This window comes from Natator depressus, chromosome 24, assembly GCF_965152275.1.
Source record: "Natator depressus isolate rNatDep1 chromosome 24, rNatDep2.hap1, whole genome shotgun sequence".
Taxonomy (NCBI): Eukaryota; Metazoa; Chordata; order Testudines; family Cheloniidae; genus Natator; species Natator depressus.
This window is the reverse complement of record NC_134257.1, coordinates 6,643,660-6,663,345: the sequence shown is the minus strand read 5'-3', so window position 1 is coordinate 6,663,345 and position 19,686 is coordinate 6,643,660. Positions and strand designations below refer to the sequence as shown.

The 19,686-nt window shown below is 48.3% G+C and overlaps 1 protein-coding gene across 2 annotated transcripts in view; it reads right to left on the bottom strand.

The window, feature by feature from the left end:
- VPS45 (vacuolar protein sorting 45 homolog) overlaps window positions 1–17,174 on the bottom strand; it is a 54,001-nt gene extending 36,827 nt beyond the window's left edge. For both annotated transcript variants that reach the window (XM_074939109.1, XM_074939110.1), the window contains exons 1-10: window positions 16,948–17,174; window positions 16,065–16,199; window positions 13,877–13,937; window positions 9,655–9,734; window positions 9,044–9,112; window positions 6,664–6,801; window positions 6,136–6,246; window positions 3,561–3,695; window positions 3,091–3,204; window positions 2,314–2,481 (exon numbers count right to left, since the gene is read on the bottom strand). In XM_074939109.1, coding sequence (XP_074795210.1) covers window positions 2,314–2,481; window positions 3,091–3,204; window positions 3,561–3,695; window positions 6,136–6,246; window positions 6,664–6,801; window positions 9,044–9,112; window positions 9,655–9,734; window positions 13,877–13,937; window positions 16,065–16,199; window positions 16,948–17,040 — 1,104 coding nt within the window. In that variant the 5' untranslated portion in view covers window positions 17,041–17,174. The remainder of the gene's footprint in view (window positions 1–2,313; window positions 2,482–3,090; window positions 3,205–3,560; window positions 3,696–6,135; window positions 6,247–6,663; window positions 6,802–9,043; window positions 9,113–9,654; window positions 9,735–13,876; window positions 13,938–16,064; window positions 16,200–16,947) is intronic.
- Between the last annotated feature and the right edge of the window lie 2,512 nt (window positions 17,175–19,686).

The following is a 19,686-nucleotide window of genomic DNA, read 5'->3' as shown; positions in this document are numbered from 1 at the left end:
TGACGTTTGTTAATGCTATGTTACCAGTACTGTGTGTACAAGGAAGAGCGGCAGAGACACTCGCAATATAGTTTTGCTCCATTTAGGTTGGTTTCAGATACAAATAAAAGGAATTGGGATTTCACAACATCTAACAGGAATACAAGTGCTTGGGATTTGTGTGCGTGTTAATGTTAATCATAGTAACGTACGGCTGGAAGGAACCTCAAGAGGTCATCTAGTCCAGCCCCATGTGCTGAGGCAGGACCGAGTAAACCGAGACCAGCCCTGACAGGGGTTGGTCGAACCTGTTCGTTAAAACCTGCAGTGATGGGGATTCCACGACCTCCCTTGGAAGCCTGTTCCTGGGCTGAACTAGCCTTGGAGATTTTTCCTCATATAATCTCAATTCCTAACCGAACTCTCCCTTGCTGCAGATTAAGCCCACTACTTCTTGTCCTCTCTTCAGTGGACATAGGGAATAATTGATCACCGTCTTCTTGATAAATCTTCGAATAGGGTAAGGACTGTTATCAGGTCTCCCTCAGTCTTCTCTTCTCAAGACTAAACATGTCTAGTTTTTTTTAATCCTTCTTCAGAGATCAACTTTTCTAAACCTTTTACCATTTCTGCTGCTCTCCTCTGGACTCTCTCCAGTTTGTCCACATCCCTTTTACAGTGTGGCACCCAGAACTGGACACAGGACTCCAGCTGAGACTTCGCCAGTGCCAAGCAAAGTGGGACAATGACCTCCCGCAGCTTACATACAACACTCCCACTAACACACCCCGGAATATTAGCCTTTTCCACAACAGCGTCATATTTTGGACTTATATTCAATTTGTGATGCACTATAATCCCCAGGTCCTTTTCAGTGATGCTCAGCTACAAATGGGGAATAACTGGCTAGTTGGAAGTGTTTGATTTTCTTTTCCCCCTAAGTCTAGTATTTTGCACTTGTCTTTACTGAATTTCAGACCAATTCTCCAATTTGTTAATGAAAAGACGCTTGATTTTTTTTCGGTCTTAAGTCATTTCCTTGTGGCTTTGGAAACCCAAACACAGAAGCATGGTGCTAGTGCAGGAGAATCAAAGCAACTGACTAAGGTCCCAATTCTGTAGCTGGACCCCATAGGCCACGTGTAGCCTCATGGACACCACTGGGGCTTTTCATGGACAGAGGGTTCCACCCAACCTGGAGTTCATTGTGTCATGGAGGCCTGCAAATCCTGCTGTGAAACTGACTAATCTAGTCACCTGCAAAGCGTGTGTGTGCGCAGGCGTTCACTCACACAGAGCTCATTGCATGATCCCGGCCTGCAAACCACAACATGAAACCAACCAGTCTAGTTATGTCAAAGTACCATGCACACCTACAAGATTGCTTCTGTAGCACTGGTTTCACATGTGAAGGCGAGTGAAGTGCCAAATGCAAGCAAACAGCCCAAATGAGGACAAGTAGATGGTCAGAATCGTTTCTATTCTAATCATCCTCATCTCTGGAGTATTAGTAACCTAGGGAAGGACTGCTACTGACAGCATCCCTTTTTAATCAACTGTATCCATGGGGCATTCATCAGATGACTAATTTTAAGTCAAGGCAACTGACAGTTCTCTCACCACCTGCTTTATGTGAACACAGCAAATTATACATGCCCTAGCTCACACAAGAGCTAAGTCAGACTTAGCACTTGGCTCAAAAGGAGCTCAGAAGCTACCCTCAGGGATTGAGAAATAACATCCTTGCCTCTAGTCTAGTAAATCTGATGTGGGACTCCCACTCCAAAAATATACACGCCCAATAAGGACGCTTGGGCATAGCTGCCACAGAGGGCAATAGAAATGGTTGGAGCTCTAGCAAAATCAACCCAAGTCCCCCAGCAAAGCACCCCTATGAGCTTCTGTAAGCACCAAAGGTCCCACCATAGAGGGATGCTCAAATTTCATCCAACTGCTGGCTGCACTGGCAGCTTGCCATGAGATGGGGGCTGCATATGATGAACGCACAGGCTAAGGACAGTTGTATTCCAGGGTCCTACTCTTCAGGCATTATTCAGACGCTCCCCAAATATAGCAACAGAGCATGTTCAGCCGATTGTGGCTTGCAAACTGTGACAACCATGTGTGTTAGTTATCATTACTCAGGATTCATTCCTGTCTGAATTACATGGATGACTGTGGAGAAGCTAGTTCTACCATCCGAGGTCCCGGCCCCGTAGGCTCCATGTGCCTAACTCCCACTGACGTTAGCACTAGTTCCACAAGCAGAAGGGCTGCAGGATCAACCCGGCTGGAAACAGATAAAGGAAGTTTGGCTTCTGGGCTTTGGGTTACCTGGTGAGCACTGGAGTGGTCATTCTGGCAGGCCAGTTCCTGCTCGACCTCCGACACCTCCAGCAGGTTCCGCTCACTGGCCAGCCGGGAGAGCTCCCCCACCACAGTCACGTGCTTCGATACCGTGCCCGACATCTTCTTGAACTGCGGGTAGTTCTCCACAAATGCCTGCAATGGGGAAACTGAAACTCAAACCTCTTGAAAATGGCAAGCAGAATATAGTAACCAGGACTTGCACCGGGTTTTCGTCAGTGCATTTCCACTGGCTTCAGTGGAGTTACTCCTGATGTACACCGGCCTGAGTGAGATCAGTGCTGCAGGGCAGGTACTCCCGGTCTCCCCAGAGAACCTCTGCATGGTGTCCCCTGCAGGGGGAGCTCTGCAGCTTGAAGGAATCTTTACAGGGAGCAGAGGGTTTCCTAGTGGAAATCCACCCAGGTGTGGCTGCTACTTCAATTCTTGAACCACGGCCCCCGTTGCATGGCGCAGTAGAGGTGAGCGGCTGTGCTGAAGAGGATTTTATTAAGACAGGGAGGAGGGTGCAGGTGTGGTAGTTATTTGTGTTGCCCTAGTCCTTGACCAGGACCCCACTGTGCGAGGGCTGTACAAACACAGCCCAAAAAGACGGCTTCCACTCCCAAGGAGCCTACATGCCACAGGAGACTGAGTCACCAGGATCAGGGCATGAAGCAGGGATGTAGTAAATGCTGGCGATTTGCAATGTCCTGCAGTGGATTGTTTCTAAGATGCCTGGTCAATCGCGTACGTCCTCTTTACCTTCATGTCAGCTATGGACTCCAGCTTCTGCTGCTCCTTCGGTTTCCTCCGCTGGAAATCCTCCATTAGGTTCTTGATATTGCTCCCAATCTCTGCAAAGTTCAGGTACATGTTCTGTGGACAACAAACACAGGGGGATGGGAGCGAAGGCGGCTCCCAGGAGAGTTGGTCCCTTTGGAAATCACCGCCCCCAGCTCCCAAAGCTTTAGGAGGGTCTATTGCATACTCCCATGCTGCGCTCTGAGGGTGAGCGAACGAGCTGTGGGATACAAAATGGTTTCATTTAGGCAGTATGAATGGGCACTAAAGCCCGCCTGGGACACTGTTGGGGGGAAACTGAGGCACAGAGCGGAGACAGATCCTGCCCAAGGTCACATAGCGACTCAGTGGCAAAATCAGGAATAGAACCCAGCCCCCAGTTTAGACTGCCTGAGAGCTCTCCCGCTCCATCACAGCACCCAGCTACCTACATTGGCGTAAAACTCGTCGTTCTCAGCAGACAGAACCACCTCCCTGAGATCCTTGCTGATGCCAGGTACTCGAGAGAGGTCAATTCGGTTGTTGTTAATCCCCAGCAGCTCATGGACCATGGCCTGGTACGTCCACTAAGAAGGGTGGAGGTGGTGGGGGGGAAGAAAGAAGAGACAAACGTTTAACTTAAATCACAACCAATGTAAATCAAGACTGAAATATAATGGGCCTAATTCGTATTTACAGTAAGGTCCCTTTACACCACTCTGGCATATAAGGGCACACCTACATGGCAGCTGGGAGCGGGACTGTTCACTTCTGTACCTCTTCTAGCTGTGCTCTAGCCAGCTTGCTAAAAATTTCAGTGAGGACGCTGCGGTGTGGGAGGCCGGCTGCTGCAGCCCACGCTGAGGCCTGTCCCACGGCACTCTCACTGCTATTTTTAGCGAGCTAGCAAGAGTAGAGCTAGCACGGAACGTCTACATGAGCGGCCATGCGCAAGTAGTCGGACCCAAAGGGGATCCTTAAAGTGAATTACGGTTGCACCTACTTTAAAGCACCCCTGCACTGCCAGAGACCTTAGTGTAAATGAAAATCAAGACCAGTGTTTTTTAAAACAAAACTGACAATATTCCCGATTCCTTACACCTTGTAAAATGGAAACTGCTCAGGCCGATGGCCAGCATCTTGTAACAGATATCACATTTATTATTGCTAATAAGTTAGCACCTTGGGACCCCAATCCAGGATCAGGGCCCCACTGTACTGACAGCCAGGAACACAGTCACGGCTCCGGACAGCTTGTTGTATTTGTATTCAAAAGCAACCAATGTACTGAAAAGTAACGACACGAAGACGTGATACTGGAGCAGTGGGGATTAATATTCCTGTTAGAACCCATTTACTTGCTGCCGTCATCTCCCCGTTCTCTGCCCGTGAACGGGAGTGTATTTTTGGCTGCAGAGACGCTGCTGTTACAGGCTGTACTGTTTCCTGCTTGCTCCTCTGCTTCTTATGCAGGAGGAGGAATGTGTGGTTTTGGAGATCAGTGCGTTATATATTTAGCCCGAGAAGCCTAATGTTATCAGAAGGGAAGTTTGCCAGCTGATCAAAGCGTTGACATGTTTGCCACCCTATTTACTCTCATCTGAATCTCTGCACTGGGGCTGAAGAAGTCTCTGTTCTCCTGGGACCTATCCTGCCTGCAGTCCTTAGCCCTACAAGCCAGGACTTTAAAGCATGGGCTTCTGACGCTGCCAGATCACTCTGGTCAACGAGCCAGAAGAGCCCAAGGCAGTAGAGAAATTCTTCCCTACCTTTTGATCTGAGTAACAGATGAAGTCACCCCACAGGCACATTTAGCATCTAGTGGGAGTGGGGGGCGGGAAACTGTCTACGTGCTGAACAAGCACAGGAATGTGTCTAGAGAGACCTTCTTTAGAATACAGCTACGCTAAACACAACTGCATCAGGGGACCAGGTTACTCCCCCATTCCATAACTAGTGCATGTCCCAGGCTTTAGGTGACAGAGTCCCATCTACACTACAAACTGGTACAGCAGGAGTGGGCCAAGGAGTAGCCGTGCTGTAACCAGGTCTCCCGACACAGTTGTGTCCGCAGCATAGATGGGGCCTTACTGGTAAAAGGGGAGGTCAGTCTCCATGGCCCGCTCAGTCCTCGACCTCTCTGCTGAAGTTCACTGCCAGCTGTGATGGTGGCTTTTGTGGCTGGGGCACTGGCCCATTGAACTGGACTGAGACTCAATGAACTCATTTCACGCAGGCCGAAGAGGCTAAGGGTTTACTGCCCCCACTGACCTGTGCTGGATTTAAATCAGTGCCCATGCAGGGCACAGAAGCTCCTTTCCCAAACCACTGAACCATCCAGTCAGCTGAGAAAATTCTCCCAGCCAGAAGGAGAAAAAGTACTGGATGAAAACGGAGGAGGTGTTTCAGCTCCAAGCAGCGTGTTCCACCATCAATACAGATGCCCTGGCTGCCCTGTGAAAAAGCACTTCTGCAGAGACAGCCATTACCCAACCATCAGGCCGACTGGCGCCCGAACACATCCCGAAAAAATCAAAGGAGACAAATAACGGACTGTTCAATGCCGAAGTCTGCAGCACGGCCACGGTGCTGCTCAAAAAACCACCACCCACCATACTATCCACGCTAGCGCTCATCCATAACGCAGCAGGGAGAACACGCTGATGCAAGGTCATTTGATAGATGTGCTGCCAAGCAGGTGCTACAAATAATCCGTTAAGAGGGACACAGCTAAGACGTTTAGGCCCTGCATTTAAAGCATGTTTTACAATACACAAATGGCTGGAGTTTCAGGAGGCCACCTGGATCTGCCACTGAAGCCAGCAGGATCCGGTGATGCTGAAAACTAGGCCAGAGATGGTGAGAATTTTTTAAGGAGGGAACCATGCTTTATTTGAAATCTTTCCCTTGAGTGCAGTGAACCCAAACCCCAGGACCCTGAGCTAGTGCCAGAGAGCCATGGGCACGTCAGCATCCCACCTTCCTGTCCTCTCTCATCCCTTCCAGCTGAGCAAGAGCTACTGTCACCTGGTTCAGAAGTGGGGTGATGGCATCGTCGGAGCGGTCCAGAATAAGCAGTAACGGAGGAACTTCAGTGCGCCGGAAATCAAACAGCTCGTATTCTTTAGTAATCACTTGCTGGAGGGGCAGAAAGCCAGATAAGTCAGTCAGTCCTAACTGCAGAAGAATTCCCTGCAGCCTGGGTGCTAGGGAGTGAGAAGCAAATAGAGAGTGTGCTGTTATAAGTAAGCACTGCTAACGGAATACCTTGCATTTTGCCAGCGTTGTCAAAAAGCTTGACAAGAATCTATTCGTTAATCTCCACAACACCCCTAAGAGTTAGGGAACAAGCATTCTGCCAGTTCCACAGATGGGGAAACCGAGGCATCGAAAAGGGAAGTGACCTGCCCAACGTCATGCAGCAGATCAGTGGCACAGCCAGGAATCTCAAAGAAGAACAGCTCCCAAAAGAATATTTTTCTCCTCTTAAACGCTGCAGATTTGTGACAGGAAGCACAAGTAGATTGCCAGGATCAGTGCAGGGCAATTCCATACCTTGACGCATTCGGCGAGTCTCTTTGCAGGATCAGAGGAGAGCTGGTAACGAATCATGGGGCACTTCTTCAGAGACAGAAGCAAAGCAGTCAGCCCTTGGGCTGTTCTGGACAACTGGGCCAGATCCCAGCTGCGACCCTGAAAATGAAGAATACTCCCATAAAGAAACTCCAGTACTGCCCTGTACCCTTCTTCTGGTTAACTTGAGAGAGAAATGGAGGCTCCCCAAGCCTAATACAGAAGAAAAAGGAACAGCAATAGAGGAGAAAGTTTGTGCATTCACCTCGACTAAGGCAAATTGTTGGCCTCCACAATGCCAGTTAAGTTAAGGGCACTGTCAGAATAAAGTATTTTCTTTAGTTACATTGGTCCTGCCTCAGCTTCAGAGGAGCGGGGAGAAGGGAAGGAGACCAGATGACCTCAAAGTCCTTTCCAACCTTACATTTCTATGATTCTTCATCTGCTTTGAGAAGTACAGCACAGATGATGACAACCCAGAGAGTATTAACAATCTAGGCCCTGATCCCACAAGACTTGTGCTCAGGCCAAGTATGAGGTCCCAATAACGGGACTCTTCACGGAAGCCAAGTTAAGCTCACGCGTTAAGCGTTTGCAGGATCAGGGCCTTCGTCTACTTTGTTCATCCCACTCGGCCCTGGAGAGACAAACTCAAGCTGAGCAATTTCACTTTCAGTCTCTGAACATTTTCCCTTTGGAGATTCTTGAGCCCCAGCACAACAGCTGGTGCATTTGGCTTCTTCACATCACGGGGGATATTTATACTTTGTTTTTTTAAAATGGCTTCTCAAATTTAAAAAACAAAACAAAAATTTATGCATAAGACATTTTGATTTGTGTTTGGTTATGTCAAAATTTGCCTTTCCTAGCAAATCCTAGCTTTCGCTCTGAACTACTGGCGATGGCCCTTGAAACAAGCTCCTTTACTACTGAAAAAACACCGGTGAGATTTTCCCCAAATGCTGAACGAAACATACGCTTAAAGCTAGCGCAGTGCCGAGGAAGAAAGAGCAGTTTTTAACGATACTGTAAGATCAAAAGAGGCCTTGAATCTGCCGTCATTGAAGTCAGAGGGAGTTTTACCAGTATCTTCAACTGGAGGGGGATCATCCTTTAGATGAGCACAGCTGCTAGCAAAAAAATGAGACCACTGGCTTGTGATTCCTGGCAACTGTGCCAGGAAAGAGGGAACATAGTCACCATTTGCCAAAGCAGCTGCTAATTTGGGGTGTCACGGTTTTTGGGGTGCTCAACCTGAGGCCAGATTTTCAGAAGTCCTGAGCAATCCAAACTGAAATCAAAGGAAGCCGAAGGTGCTGATACCTCTGAGTTCAGGATGAAGGGGTCTCAAATTGGGTGTCCAAAATGTGACACAACACAAATTAGTGGATGCTTTTCAAAACTATCTAGTCATATACACACACAGTCCCCCTCAGTTAGTGTCCAGAGCCTACTTTCAAAGGCAGAGCAGTAGCACTCTTCAGTATTTACTGGACACAGCAAAATAAAAAAAAATAAGTATTTAGGATTAACTAATTTGGATCTTCTGAAGTATTTTATTTCAATGGTGTCACACAGGCCTCAACCCTGCTATCTTTATTCATGTATGACCTCTGTCGATTTCAATGGGAGTTCTTCCTGAGTGAGGACTGCCAGAGGCACATAGGAATTGCCAGACTGGATCAGACCGAAGGTCCATCTAGCCCAGTGTCCTGTCTCGGACAGTGGTCAGCACCAGCTGATTTAGAGGAAGGCACAAGAAACCCACATTAGGAATCAACCTGATCTCTACTGGCTTATACCCTGAAGTGTGAGGTTTAATAAGCATGAGGACCTTAGTATTTTCTTAATTGACTCCTCTCTTTTTCAGGTTCCTTGCCTCCTCTAGGAGATGATCTAGGAGGTTTCTAAATAGCCCTGTGTGCATCTTCTCTCATTCTTACTGCTTGGTCTTTGTCTTATGGAATGTTTCTTATTTAAACCGTCCAGGTGGCTGCACGGAAGACAAACACCATGACACTTGAGAGGTTAAGGTGTTGGCTTGACAGCTGTGGGGTTTGAAGTCCACTGAGCAGGTGCAGCATGGGCAGCAATTCAGGCTCAAACTACCCCATCTCTGCCCTTCAGGGAGTCCATTTAACACTAAGTGGGAGGACAATTTACATAGCACTTCCAATCCATGGCCTTTCATTTATTGACAAAGCAATCAGCTCCATAGTAAGGGTTGCAAGTTATAACAGCCTAGCTTCCCAGCTGGGCAACTGGCCAGGATGTTCAGATAGTTATGACCATGTTCTGGTGTCCTTCAATCCCAGCTATGAGCCAAAATGAGACCCTAGAGGAGCGTTAGCCTTTTCCATACCTGGCAGCAGCCCAGGAGGTTGAGGGAAAACACGTGTGGATTCACGGCAATGTAATCGCCATAGAACTCCTGCCAAGAAACACAAGTCAATACAGTTAACGTCACACCAACACTTACGCCTCTTATGCAAGCAAATGTTTCAAACACCAGCTATTCAGCCCAAACACACGAACATAGGGCCACATCCTTAGAGTCGTAAGTGATTCACAGCCCCAATGACTCCCAGCGATCCCCACTCCTCCCCCCACAACTCTCAGAGTTCCTATCTCTGCTGGCATTTCCAGTCTGTTCCTGACATATGGCTTTTACTCCACCTTTTGCATGTATGCCTGCCAGTCACCACTATGGGAGACACGTACCAACCCTGCTCTGGCAGAGGAGCTTGGAAGCAGGAGCTCTGGCAGCTCAGGGCAGATTATTTTTAGACAGTGTATCCATTCTTCTAGTCCTAAATTGCTGCATAGTGTTGTTGTGCGCATACTGTTCAATGGCTGCAGAGGTTATTCCCCAGAGGTGGCTGCAGTGACAAGTATACGTAGCCTGTTGATCAACTCTAAAAGTACTTTGGGATGGAGAGAGTCATGTAAAATATTAGATAATATTACACGCACCTGAACTTCTGCCACAACTTCCTGCTCGTCAGCCTCAGCCAGGGACTTTACATCACTCTTACTGATCACGTTACTGAAATCTGAAAGGAGACACGCAAGACACAGCAGGTCAGCAACGGCTGGGGTCGGAAGTTAATGCGTAATACGCGAAAGGACTTGCTGAACAAAAAGTAATCAAGAGTCTTTCAGTTGAAAAGGGTAGAGGCCGAATCATAGCAGGGATGGATTTCAGTCTGCATTCATTATGATTATTAATACAGTCTAGATATTTATTGTAACCCTATTTCCCCCCCATTAACGTCACGTGATGATTCAGGGAGCTGGGCTGATGGCCCTGGAGACTGAAGCTTTCCTGCGTTTAGACACAGCGGGTCCAGCATGGACGGTGGCACAGGAAGTTTCCCCTTTATGTTGCTCCCGATCTAACGGGTGCCCAATGGGGCACTTGGAACTACAGCAGCAGCACCAAGCCCATGACATGCTCAATATATCAACAACAGGTTTCAGACTCAACTTCTACATAGAGTGCTTCCGCCGACGTGCACGGGCTGAAACTGTGGAAAAGCAGCATCACTTGCCCCACAACCTCAGCCGTGCAGAACACAATGCCATCCACAGCCTCAGAAACAACTCTGACATCATAATCAAAAAGGCTGAGAAAGGAGGTGCTGTTGTCATCATGAATAGGTCAGAATATGAACAAGAGGCTGCTCGGCAGCTCTCCAACACCACTTTCTACAAGCCATTACCCTCTGATCCCACTGAGAGTTACCAAAAGAAACTACAGCATTTGCTCAAGAAACTCCCTGACAAAGCACAAGATCAAATCCGCACAGACACACCCCTGGAACCCCGACCTGGGATATTCTATCTACTACCCAAGATCCATAAACCTGGAAATCCTGGGCGCCCCATCATCTCAGGCATTGGCACCCTGACAGCAGGATTGTCTGGCTATGTAGACTCCCTCCTCAGGCCCTACGCTACCAGCACTCCCAGCTACCTTCGAGACACCACTGACTTCCTGAGGAAACTACAATCCATCGGTGATCTTCCTGATAACACCATCCTGGCCACTATGGATGTAGAAGCCCTCTACACCAACATTCCACACAAAAATGGACTACAAGCCGTCAAGAACACTATCCCCGATAATGTCACGGCTAACCGGGTGGCTGAACTTTGTGACTTTGTCCTTATCCATAACTATTTTACATTTGGGGACAATGTATACCTTCAAATCAGCAGCACTGCTATGGGTACCCGCATGGCCCCACAGTATGCCAACATTTTTATGGCTGACTTAGAACAACGCTTCCTCAGCTCTCGTCCCCTAACGCCCCTACTCTACTTGCGATATATTGATGACATCTTCATCATCTGGACCCATGGAAAAGAAGCCCTTGAGGAATTCCACCATGATTTCAACAATTTCCATCCCACCATCAACCTCAGCCTGGTCCAGTCCACACAAGAGATCCACTTCCTGGACACTACAGTGCTAATAAACGATGGTCACATAAACACCACCCTATACCGGAAACCTACTGACCGCTATTCCTACCTACATGCCTCCAGCTTTCACCCTGACCACACCACACGATCCATCGTCTACAGCCAAGCTCTGCGATACAAGCGCATTTGCTCCAACCCCTCAGACAGAGACAAATACCTACAAGATCTCTATCAAGCACTCTTACAACTACAGTACCCACCTGCGGAAGTGAAGAAACAGATTGATAGAGCCAGAAGAGTTCCCAGAAGTCACCTACTACAGGACAGGCCTAACAAAGAAAATAACAGAACGCCACTTGCCGTCACCTTCAGCCCCCAACTAAAACCCCTCCAATGCATTATCAAGGATCTACAACCTAGGATGTTGAAGGATGACCCAACACTCTCACAAATCTTGGGAGACAGGCCAGTCCTTGCCTACAGACAGCCCCCCAACCTGAAGCAAATACTCACCAGCAACCACATACCACACAACAGAACCACTAACCCAGGAACCTATCCTTGCAACAAAGCCCGTTGCCAACTGTGCCCACATATCTATTCAGGGGACACCATCACAGGGCCTAATAACATCAGCCTCACTATCAGAGGCTCGTTCACCTGCACATCTACCAATGTGATATACGCCATCATGTGCCAGCAATGCCCCTCTGCCATGTACATTGGTCAAACTGGACAGTCTCTGCATAAAAGAATAAATGGACACAAATCAGATGTCAAGAATTATAACATTCATAAACCAGTCGGAGAACACTTCAATCTCTCTGGTCACGCGATTACAGACATGAAAGTTGCGATATTACAACAGAAAAACTTCAAATCCAGACTCCAGCGAGAGACTGCTGAATTGGAATTCATTTGCAAATTGGATACAATTAACTTAGGCTTGAATAGAGACTGGGAGTGGCTAAGTCATTATGCAAGGTAACCTATTTCCCCTTGTTTTTTCCTACCCGCCCCCCCGACGTTCTTGTTAAACCCTGGATTTGTGCTGGAAATGGCCCACCTTGATTATCATACACATTGTAAGGAGAGTGATCACTTTACATAAGCTATTACCAGCAGGAGAGTGGGATGGGGGGGGACAGAAAACCTTTTGTAGTGATAATCACCCATTTTTTTCATGGTTTGTGTGTATAAAAATGTCTTCTGTACTTTCCACAGTATGCATCCGATGAATTGAGCTGTAGCTCACGAAAGCTTATGCTCAAATAAATTGGTTAGTCTCTAAGGTGCCACAAGTCCTCCTTTTCTTATATCAATAACGGCGTCTCTTGCAATGTGTTTGTATAGCACGCAGCACAACATGGCCTTGATCTCAGCTGGGGCATCTAGGCACCACTGTGTTCATTTATTTCTAATCTGTATGGAGCCGCCACCACCACTTTTAACTGTGCCTCCCCCCCCCCAATCGAGACAAGCGTTTCTTCTCTGGCATCATTGTGTTCGTACAGATCAACAATGACACCTAGTGGCTGGTTGAGCCCATTCCCATGATTCTCAAGGCAGAAAGAAAAAGGGTTGGGAACCTGTTTTTTACAGGACTGAATTTAAAGCCCATACTATGTGCGACTAGATCACTGAAGTTCCAGAATTACACAGCATGAACACAGTACTAGAGAAACACCAGGCTGGGCCAGCAGGCAGTGAAAGGTTCAGTCTACTTGTTCTAGGCACCCATGGACCAGTACATTCCACTACATTCTAACCTTGGCTCTGGCTCAGATCCAGAGCGAAATAATGTCACTCTCTCAGCCTTTCTACCTCAGTTTCCCCATCTGTAATATAGGGATGGGAATGGCCTACTTTACCCCCAGTGGGAGGTTTAATTCATGTCTGTAGAGTGTTGTGAAGATGTAAAGCCCTCGAAGTGTGAAGTGTTATTGCGTATTGTGGAATGTAGTGCCAAGTGGGGTTAGCGTTCACATTGTCAGTCCACTCCCTCAATCCTAGGGCAGCTGGGTTGGTCGAGTCAGAGAAGAGAAAATGCTGAGGAAGAGGATAAGAATCTCTCATAATTTTGCAGGAGGCTGCTCTGCACAGCTGATGAGTATTGCTGATGTGGGCAGCTAAGAGCGAGATCTGGTTGTAAGATCGTGATACTAGGAATCACAAACCCCAGATGCTGTTTCTGAACATGACACTTGCTTCTTGTGTGAACGCTGATTCACCTTTCTGTGCCTCAGTCCTCCCACTGGAGAGCGACCCACTGCCCAATTGCTTTGAGATCCTTGGATGAAAGAACTTTGAAGGACAATGCATTTTTAAGTGCCTTTGATGAGCTTGAAGTACAGCCTGGAAGGAGGAGCAGCTCGGCATGAGGTTACTTGGAGGGGGCAGAGCAGGGACATATTGCAAAAACTCAAGGCTAGTGGCACATAGAAGGGGAAACAACATCTAGGGGCTTGTGTCTATGTAATGCTTTAACAGTATAGTTAAAGTGGTACAACCCCCTAGTGTGGCCACACTTATACTGGTGCTTATACTAGTATAGCTTATTCCTGTAAATTTCGGGGGAAATACGCTAACCCCGTATAATCCCTATATAGATCAGGCCTTCCCGAGGTGAGACTGAGGATCAGAAGGCTGCTGAATAAGAACAGAAACAAGGACTTTAAGAATGCTTCAGGTGAAGAAGAAAATATTTGCATCATATCAGAGTCTGCCTAGAATGTCTGAAATAGTTGGTGAACCAGGACATACTTACAAATATAATAGATGCTGTACTTGGGCCTCCGCAGCTCCTGAATGAGGTATTCCACATTCTCCTTGATAAAAGGAAAACCCAGATGGAGAAGAATCAGAAAAGGTCCCAATAATTATGCATTAGGTGATTAGACTAATTAATGCTTCTAAGCTGGCAGCACTCTGGATCTGATTCTGCAAATCACTATGCTCTTGCTAAAATTACTGGAGGCTGGGGTTTTGCAGCACCACCATTCTGGGAGCACTCAATACCGGAGCCGGGTGGAAAACGGTTTGCCTGTCCTTTGAATATTTTCAAGATATTGAGAATTTTTCCCCTCCCAAATTAGGACGAAAGCCAAAATTCTGAGAATCTTCCCAAACTGAAATTCCAGGGGTGACAAAATTCAATTTGGGGCAACTGAAGTGGACTTGCAAACTATAATTAGCTTAATTATTTTTTTTATGGAGGCATTTCAAATTGGGATTTTTCATTGAAACTAGTCAAAACTAAATGTTTCAACAATTTCTAAACTTATTTTCCAAAAAAATTGTGAGTAGGAGAATTCATCAAAACTGGCCCTTCACTGCTAAAGGTTTTGGTTCTGACTAATTGGCATTTTCAGACCAAAAAAGTTTGAAAAACCAGCTCTTCTCAATGTTTAAGGACTCGCTCCAGCAAGAGGCCAGACTGGAATTCTCCTCACTCGTAGGAGAGGGAAAATCTACAGGAAGGACCTCCCCACAAGCAGCCCTGGATGCAGCTGACTTGGCTGCTAGGTCCACGTCCTCTACAGTGGCCATGCATCAGAGCTCGTGGCTCCAATCCTCTGGCCTCCCTCAGGAGGTACAGACCCTCCAGGACCTGCCCTTTGAGGCTTGTCTATCGACCTGACTTTCAAAGGAACTCACAGCCAGATTTCCACATGCTCAGCACCACAACTGAAACCAAATTTTCAAGAGGGCTCAGCTCCCATTTAGGCACTTAAAGCAGGGCCAGGTTCTCCTGAATGGTCAGTAGCCTCCAGGGACACAGTTAAGAACAGATTTTCAAGAATTCAGCCCACAATATGCACCTGACTGCTGAGCTCATCTGAAAATCGGGCCATTTATTTGGGGCCTAGCTGGGCTCTTTTCAGTATTGTGACCTACATTTGTGCTAAGCAGCATTAATAAAAAAGAAATATTAAGCCATGAGGAGATGTCTCTCTCCCTCTGGGAATTAGACATGGGAAAGGCCTACAGGATCATTGAACCCATCCTGCAAGTTCAGCAGACTGACCCCCAGCTACTACAGTGAGCATTACAGACACGTATTATAGCGAGTATTATAGACTAAATAAATGTGCCATTTTGCATGGTGGGTTGTGTCCCACAGAATTCTGTGTTTCACAGTACTACTGCTCCCACATGATGCCACCTCTCATGATTCTGCATTTTTCTTAAAGCCCCAGCTCCTGGAGTCATGTGACTACATGAAAATTCACTTGTCAATTAAAAGAAAAGAAGGAAAGAGTAAGTTTCTAACCCCTTGTTGTTGAAGAGAATAGCTTGAAAGCATGAATCTTAAAGGTTCTAAAATCAGATGGAAAATAAAAGACCTAAAATGTATTATTTTTTAAAATCTCATGATTGATGTTTGAACACTTTGAGTTAGCAATACTACTCCAAATCCAAATTGGAGCAGGGTTTGTTCCTTCAACTTAGGCAAAAGGCTGAGTATGCTCGGTAAGAAGTTACAGGGAATTGTTGGTGGCTTTCATTATCTAATTAATTTCATGAATGAAAGAATTTTCATCTTTGCAAAAACTACCAGGAAATTTACCAGCCCAGGTAGAACATCAACTCTCCCACACTGTATAATGGGGCCAATGTAGGGGTTGGGGGGAGAAGGGGAGGGTTAAAGGGGTGGGGGTTTTTTGTTTTGTTTTTTTAAAATTACTCACTCCAGGAGAGCGGACAAGGTAAAGTCTGTACAGCTATCAAACTAAGGCATTGATCGTGAAACACAACCTTGTGCTTAATTTTATACACATTAGACATCCTGATGAATTCATTAGGACTGCTCAGAAGCATAAAGCTAAGCACGTGGGAAAGTATTTCCAGGATCAGAGCCTTAGATACCAGCATCATCTGCTCAGCTTGTATGTAGGACCTGGGCAGAGCAAATACCAATGCAAACAGCAGCTGCTTTTACAAAAGTATCTTACCTTTGTCGGTCGCAAAAAACAGATTGCTTTCAAGTGTTTCATAGTCTCTCTATTCAAAGAATCGATACGCTCAAAGAGGTAAACTTCCTTCTGAAGGATTTCTGACTGTGTATACACCATGCTCACGATACTGGTCTGCAGGGAGAATGAAGGAGAAGCCAAGTTATGTCAGCTTGCTGGGGCAGGCTCATGAGATACCGAGACAAGGGAGTGCTGACTATTGGTTAGTGCACAGGACTGGGAGTCAGGATTCCTGGGTTCAGTTCCCCCTGGCTCTGCCACTGATTTGCTGTGTGACCCTGGATAGATTATTTCACCTCTTGTACCTCAGTTTCCCTGGATAGTTCATTGCAATTTTATGTCAATACGCAGGTGTGCAGCAGCCGTCGGTGCACTGGGCTAACATTGCAAAGCATGGCCTCAGCAGTGTTCATGGAGCGGGTGTGGCAGAAGCTTTATTGGTGCTTGAGAGCAGCCACCTCACACAAATCCTTGATACCCCCATTCTCCAACCTGCTCCTCGTCCCACTAAGGAAGCAGAGCAGAACTGCTTACAGCCTGCTCCCTAGCCCGGTACTGGCAGGGTATTCCCCCAGGAGCTAACTGCTTAGGAAGGGACATCAAGTTTGCAAATTATTAGAGCCAAGATGAGGAAAGGAGGAGGGTCTAGGAAGCCATAAACTCCCTCTACTCCCTGGCAGGGCATGCACTAGAGTAGCAAAGACATCTTTATCTTCCTGTAGATCCACACCATCACAAGAGGAAGACTCCAACCTGTGGTCAGGGTAGAAGCCAATGTTACCCCAGTAGCTCATGAAAGACAAAATGACAGAGACAAAGGAGATGCCATTGTAAATATAGAAGCCACAGTGGCCTAGCTCACCGTTTCTTTATCCATCAGGAGGACCTTCATCCCAGGCCCGCTGTCTTCAATCATCTTGGACACATATTGCTTCACTGCAAAGACTACATTCATTTTTGCAAGCGATTGCTTTCCCCCTCCCTGCCCCTTCTGCAGTGGGTAATACTAGGCTAGGCACGGAGCAACCAACTCCTCCTTTCTCCTGTGCAGCTAGCTGCTTGCTTCCTTCCTTGTTTGCTCCTATTGCAGCACTGGGAGTTGTAGTTCACAAGAAGGAGGAATGTACTGCCAAGCAAACCCATCCTCTTTCATAGGAAGGGGTTGCAACTACAACTCCCAGCAGCCTCAGCATAAATGCATTCAATTTCCTGCAGCGTGGGTGTGTTTTCAATGTACTTTACACTGTGGAGCTGTCAAGTCTTTCTCATGCGGAAGGGAGATACTACACTGGGGCTTGACTTGGGAACAGTGTTTAAAAGAGCACGCTCTTGCAATGAAGCATTTTGCTGCATGATTCCTTGAGATGCAGCAAATCACCCTCACTGATATTATCACCACTTGACACCTGGCATCATTATGGTAGCTTAGAGGGGGTTTTGTCCCCTTTTGGCCCTGAAGATCATCAGCATCTAAACTTTATTTAGGCTTCCAGACAAACAGCGCAGAGGCTGTTGCAGTCATTGAACTACAAGACAAACTGTTGCACAGAATCCCAAATGACAATTCTCCCACAACCCTTAATTCTATTATTTTTGGCCTAAAAAGCTGTAGCCTGAGCCCTGAGAAGCTGCACAATTTTGACGGTCAACCTGCGAGAAAACAACGGCATGCCTAATACCTGGAGAGAAAAAAAGAGTTGTGTTATGCTGACTGCTGCGTGGCTCTTTGATCTATGGACAATTGCAGACCTCATTAAAGCTGATGGGTCGGCTAACCACCCTTCTTTCAGGCCAAATGGAAGGAGCAATTAAATGCCCCTTTGGAGAGTGATAGCTGGAAATGGTAGGAAGCCACAGCCCAAGACAATGGGCTGAATGGCTAGGATGACAGAAGCTAAGCTCTATGTGTTTCCTGGGGAAAGATTGCAAACACTGGGCAAGAGAAGATGTGATGAGTGTGGCCCTGGGATAAAGCCAAGAGACAGAGGTTCTTTTGGACACAGTACTCGATGGAAAGGCAGACCTACATTTCTGAGCAAATTGCTATTGTTTGTTTCTATTGTGTTTAGGGAAACAAGACTTTGTGTACTTTGTAAATAAACAAGATAGCACCAAAGAAATATCTGACTCCTAATTTCGCCTCTTAACAGAAAAAACCTGCCAAAGTCCCGAATATTGACTAGGTGCTTGGGCCAAAGGGGGTTGTATAAGGGTTGAGCAACAACCTTGAACTTCTGTTGACTCACACTGAGGAAGGAGAGTAAACCTCCCACATACGCTGCTCCTGCCCGCCCTTGCCAATCCTCCCTGCTGCTCCTGCAGCCCCCCCAGTGCCAAGCCCCCCAACTGCTCCTGCCCCCTATGCCAATCCCCCCTGCTCCTCCTGCCCCCTATGCATTCCCCCCTGCTCTCCAGTGCCAAGCCCCCTGACTGCTCCTGCCCCCCATGCCAATCCCCCCTGCTGCTCTTGCTCCCCACGGCCAAGCCCTCTGACTGCTCCTGCCCCCATGCCAATCCCCCCTGCTGCTCTTGAGCACGCACCCCACTGCCAAGCCCCCCCATAGGCTGCTCCTGCTCCCCCCGCGCAATCCCCCTGCCGCTCCTGTAGCCCCCCAGTGCCAAGCCCCCCATAGGCTGCTACTGCCCCCCGTGCCAATCCTCCCTGCTGCTCCTGCCCCCCAGTGCCAAGCCCCCATAGGCTGCTCCTGCCCCCCCACTTCTCCTGCACCCTGTGCCAATCCCCTTCCCCAGTGCCAAGCCCCCCCATAGGCTGCTCCTGCCCCCCCGTGCAATCCCCCTGCCACTCCTGTAGCCCCCCAGTGCCAAGCCCCCCATAGGCTGCTCCTGCCCTCCAGTGCCAAGCCCCCTCATAGGCTGCTCCTGCCCCCCCGCTTCTCCTGCACCCTGTGCCAATCCCTCCTCCCCAGTGCCAATCCCCCCCCAGGCTGCTCCTGCCCCCCCCGTGCAATCCCCCTGCCGGTCCTGTAGCCCCCCAGTGCCAAGCCCCCCCCCATAGGCTGCTCCTGCCCCCCAGTGCCAAGCCCCCCATAGGCTGCTCCTGCCCCCCCCCCCGCTTCTCCTGCCCCCCGTGCCAATCCCCGCTCCCCAGTGCCAAGCCCCCCCCCGCGCTACAGCCCCCTCCCCCCCAGCGGCCTCGCCCTCCGCCCAGTTCCAGCCCGGGCCGTTGGAACCGGCGCCTCGAGCGCGGAGCGGCCGTTGCAGAGCGAGGCTCCGCCGCCGGGGCCGGGTGGGTGCGGGGCGCAGGGCGGCGAGAGACAGGCCCGGGGCGGGGGGTGGATACGGGGATTTTCACTATGCCCCCCCAAATCCCTGGGGTGAATGAGGGAGCTTTGGGAAGCCCCCAAGTCCCTGGGGTGCATGGGGGTGTATGGGGAGCCCCCAAATTCCAGGGGAAGCTCTGGGGAGCCCCCAAATTCTGCGGGTGCATGGGGGTTTCACTATAACCCCCAAATTCCTGGGTGAATGGGGGAGCTGTCGGTGCCTCCCAAATTCATGGGGGTGAATGGGGGGATGTGGGGAGCCCCTGAAATTCCTGGGGTGTGTGGGGCAGCTATGGGGGTTTCACTATAACCCCATAGAA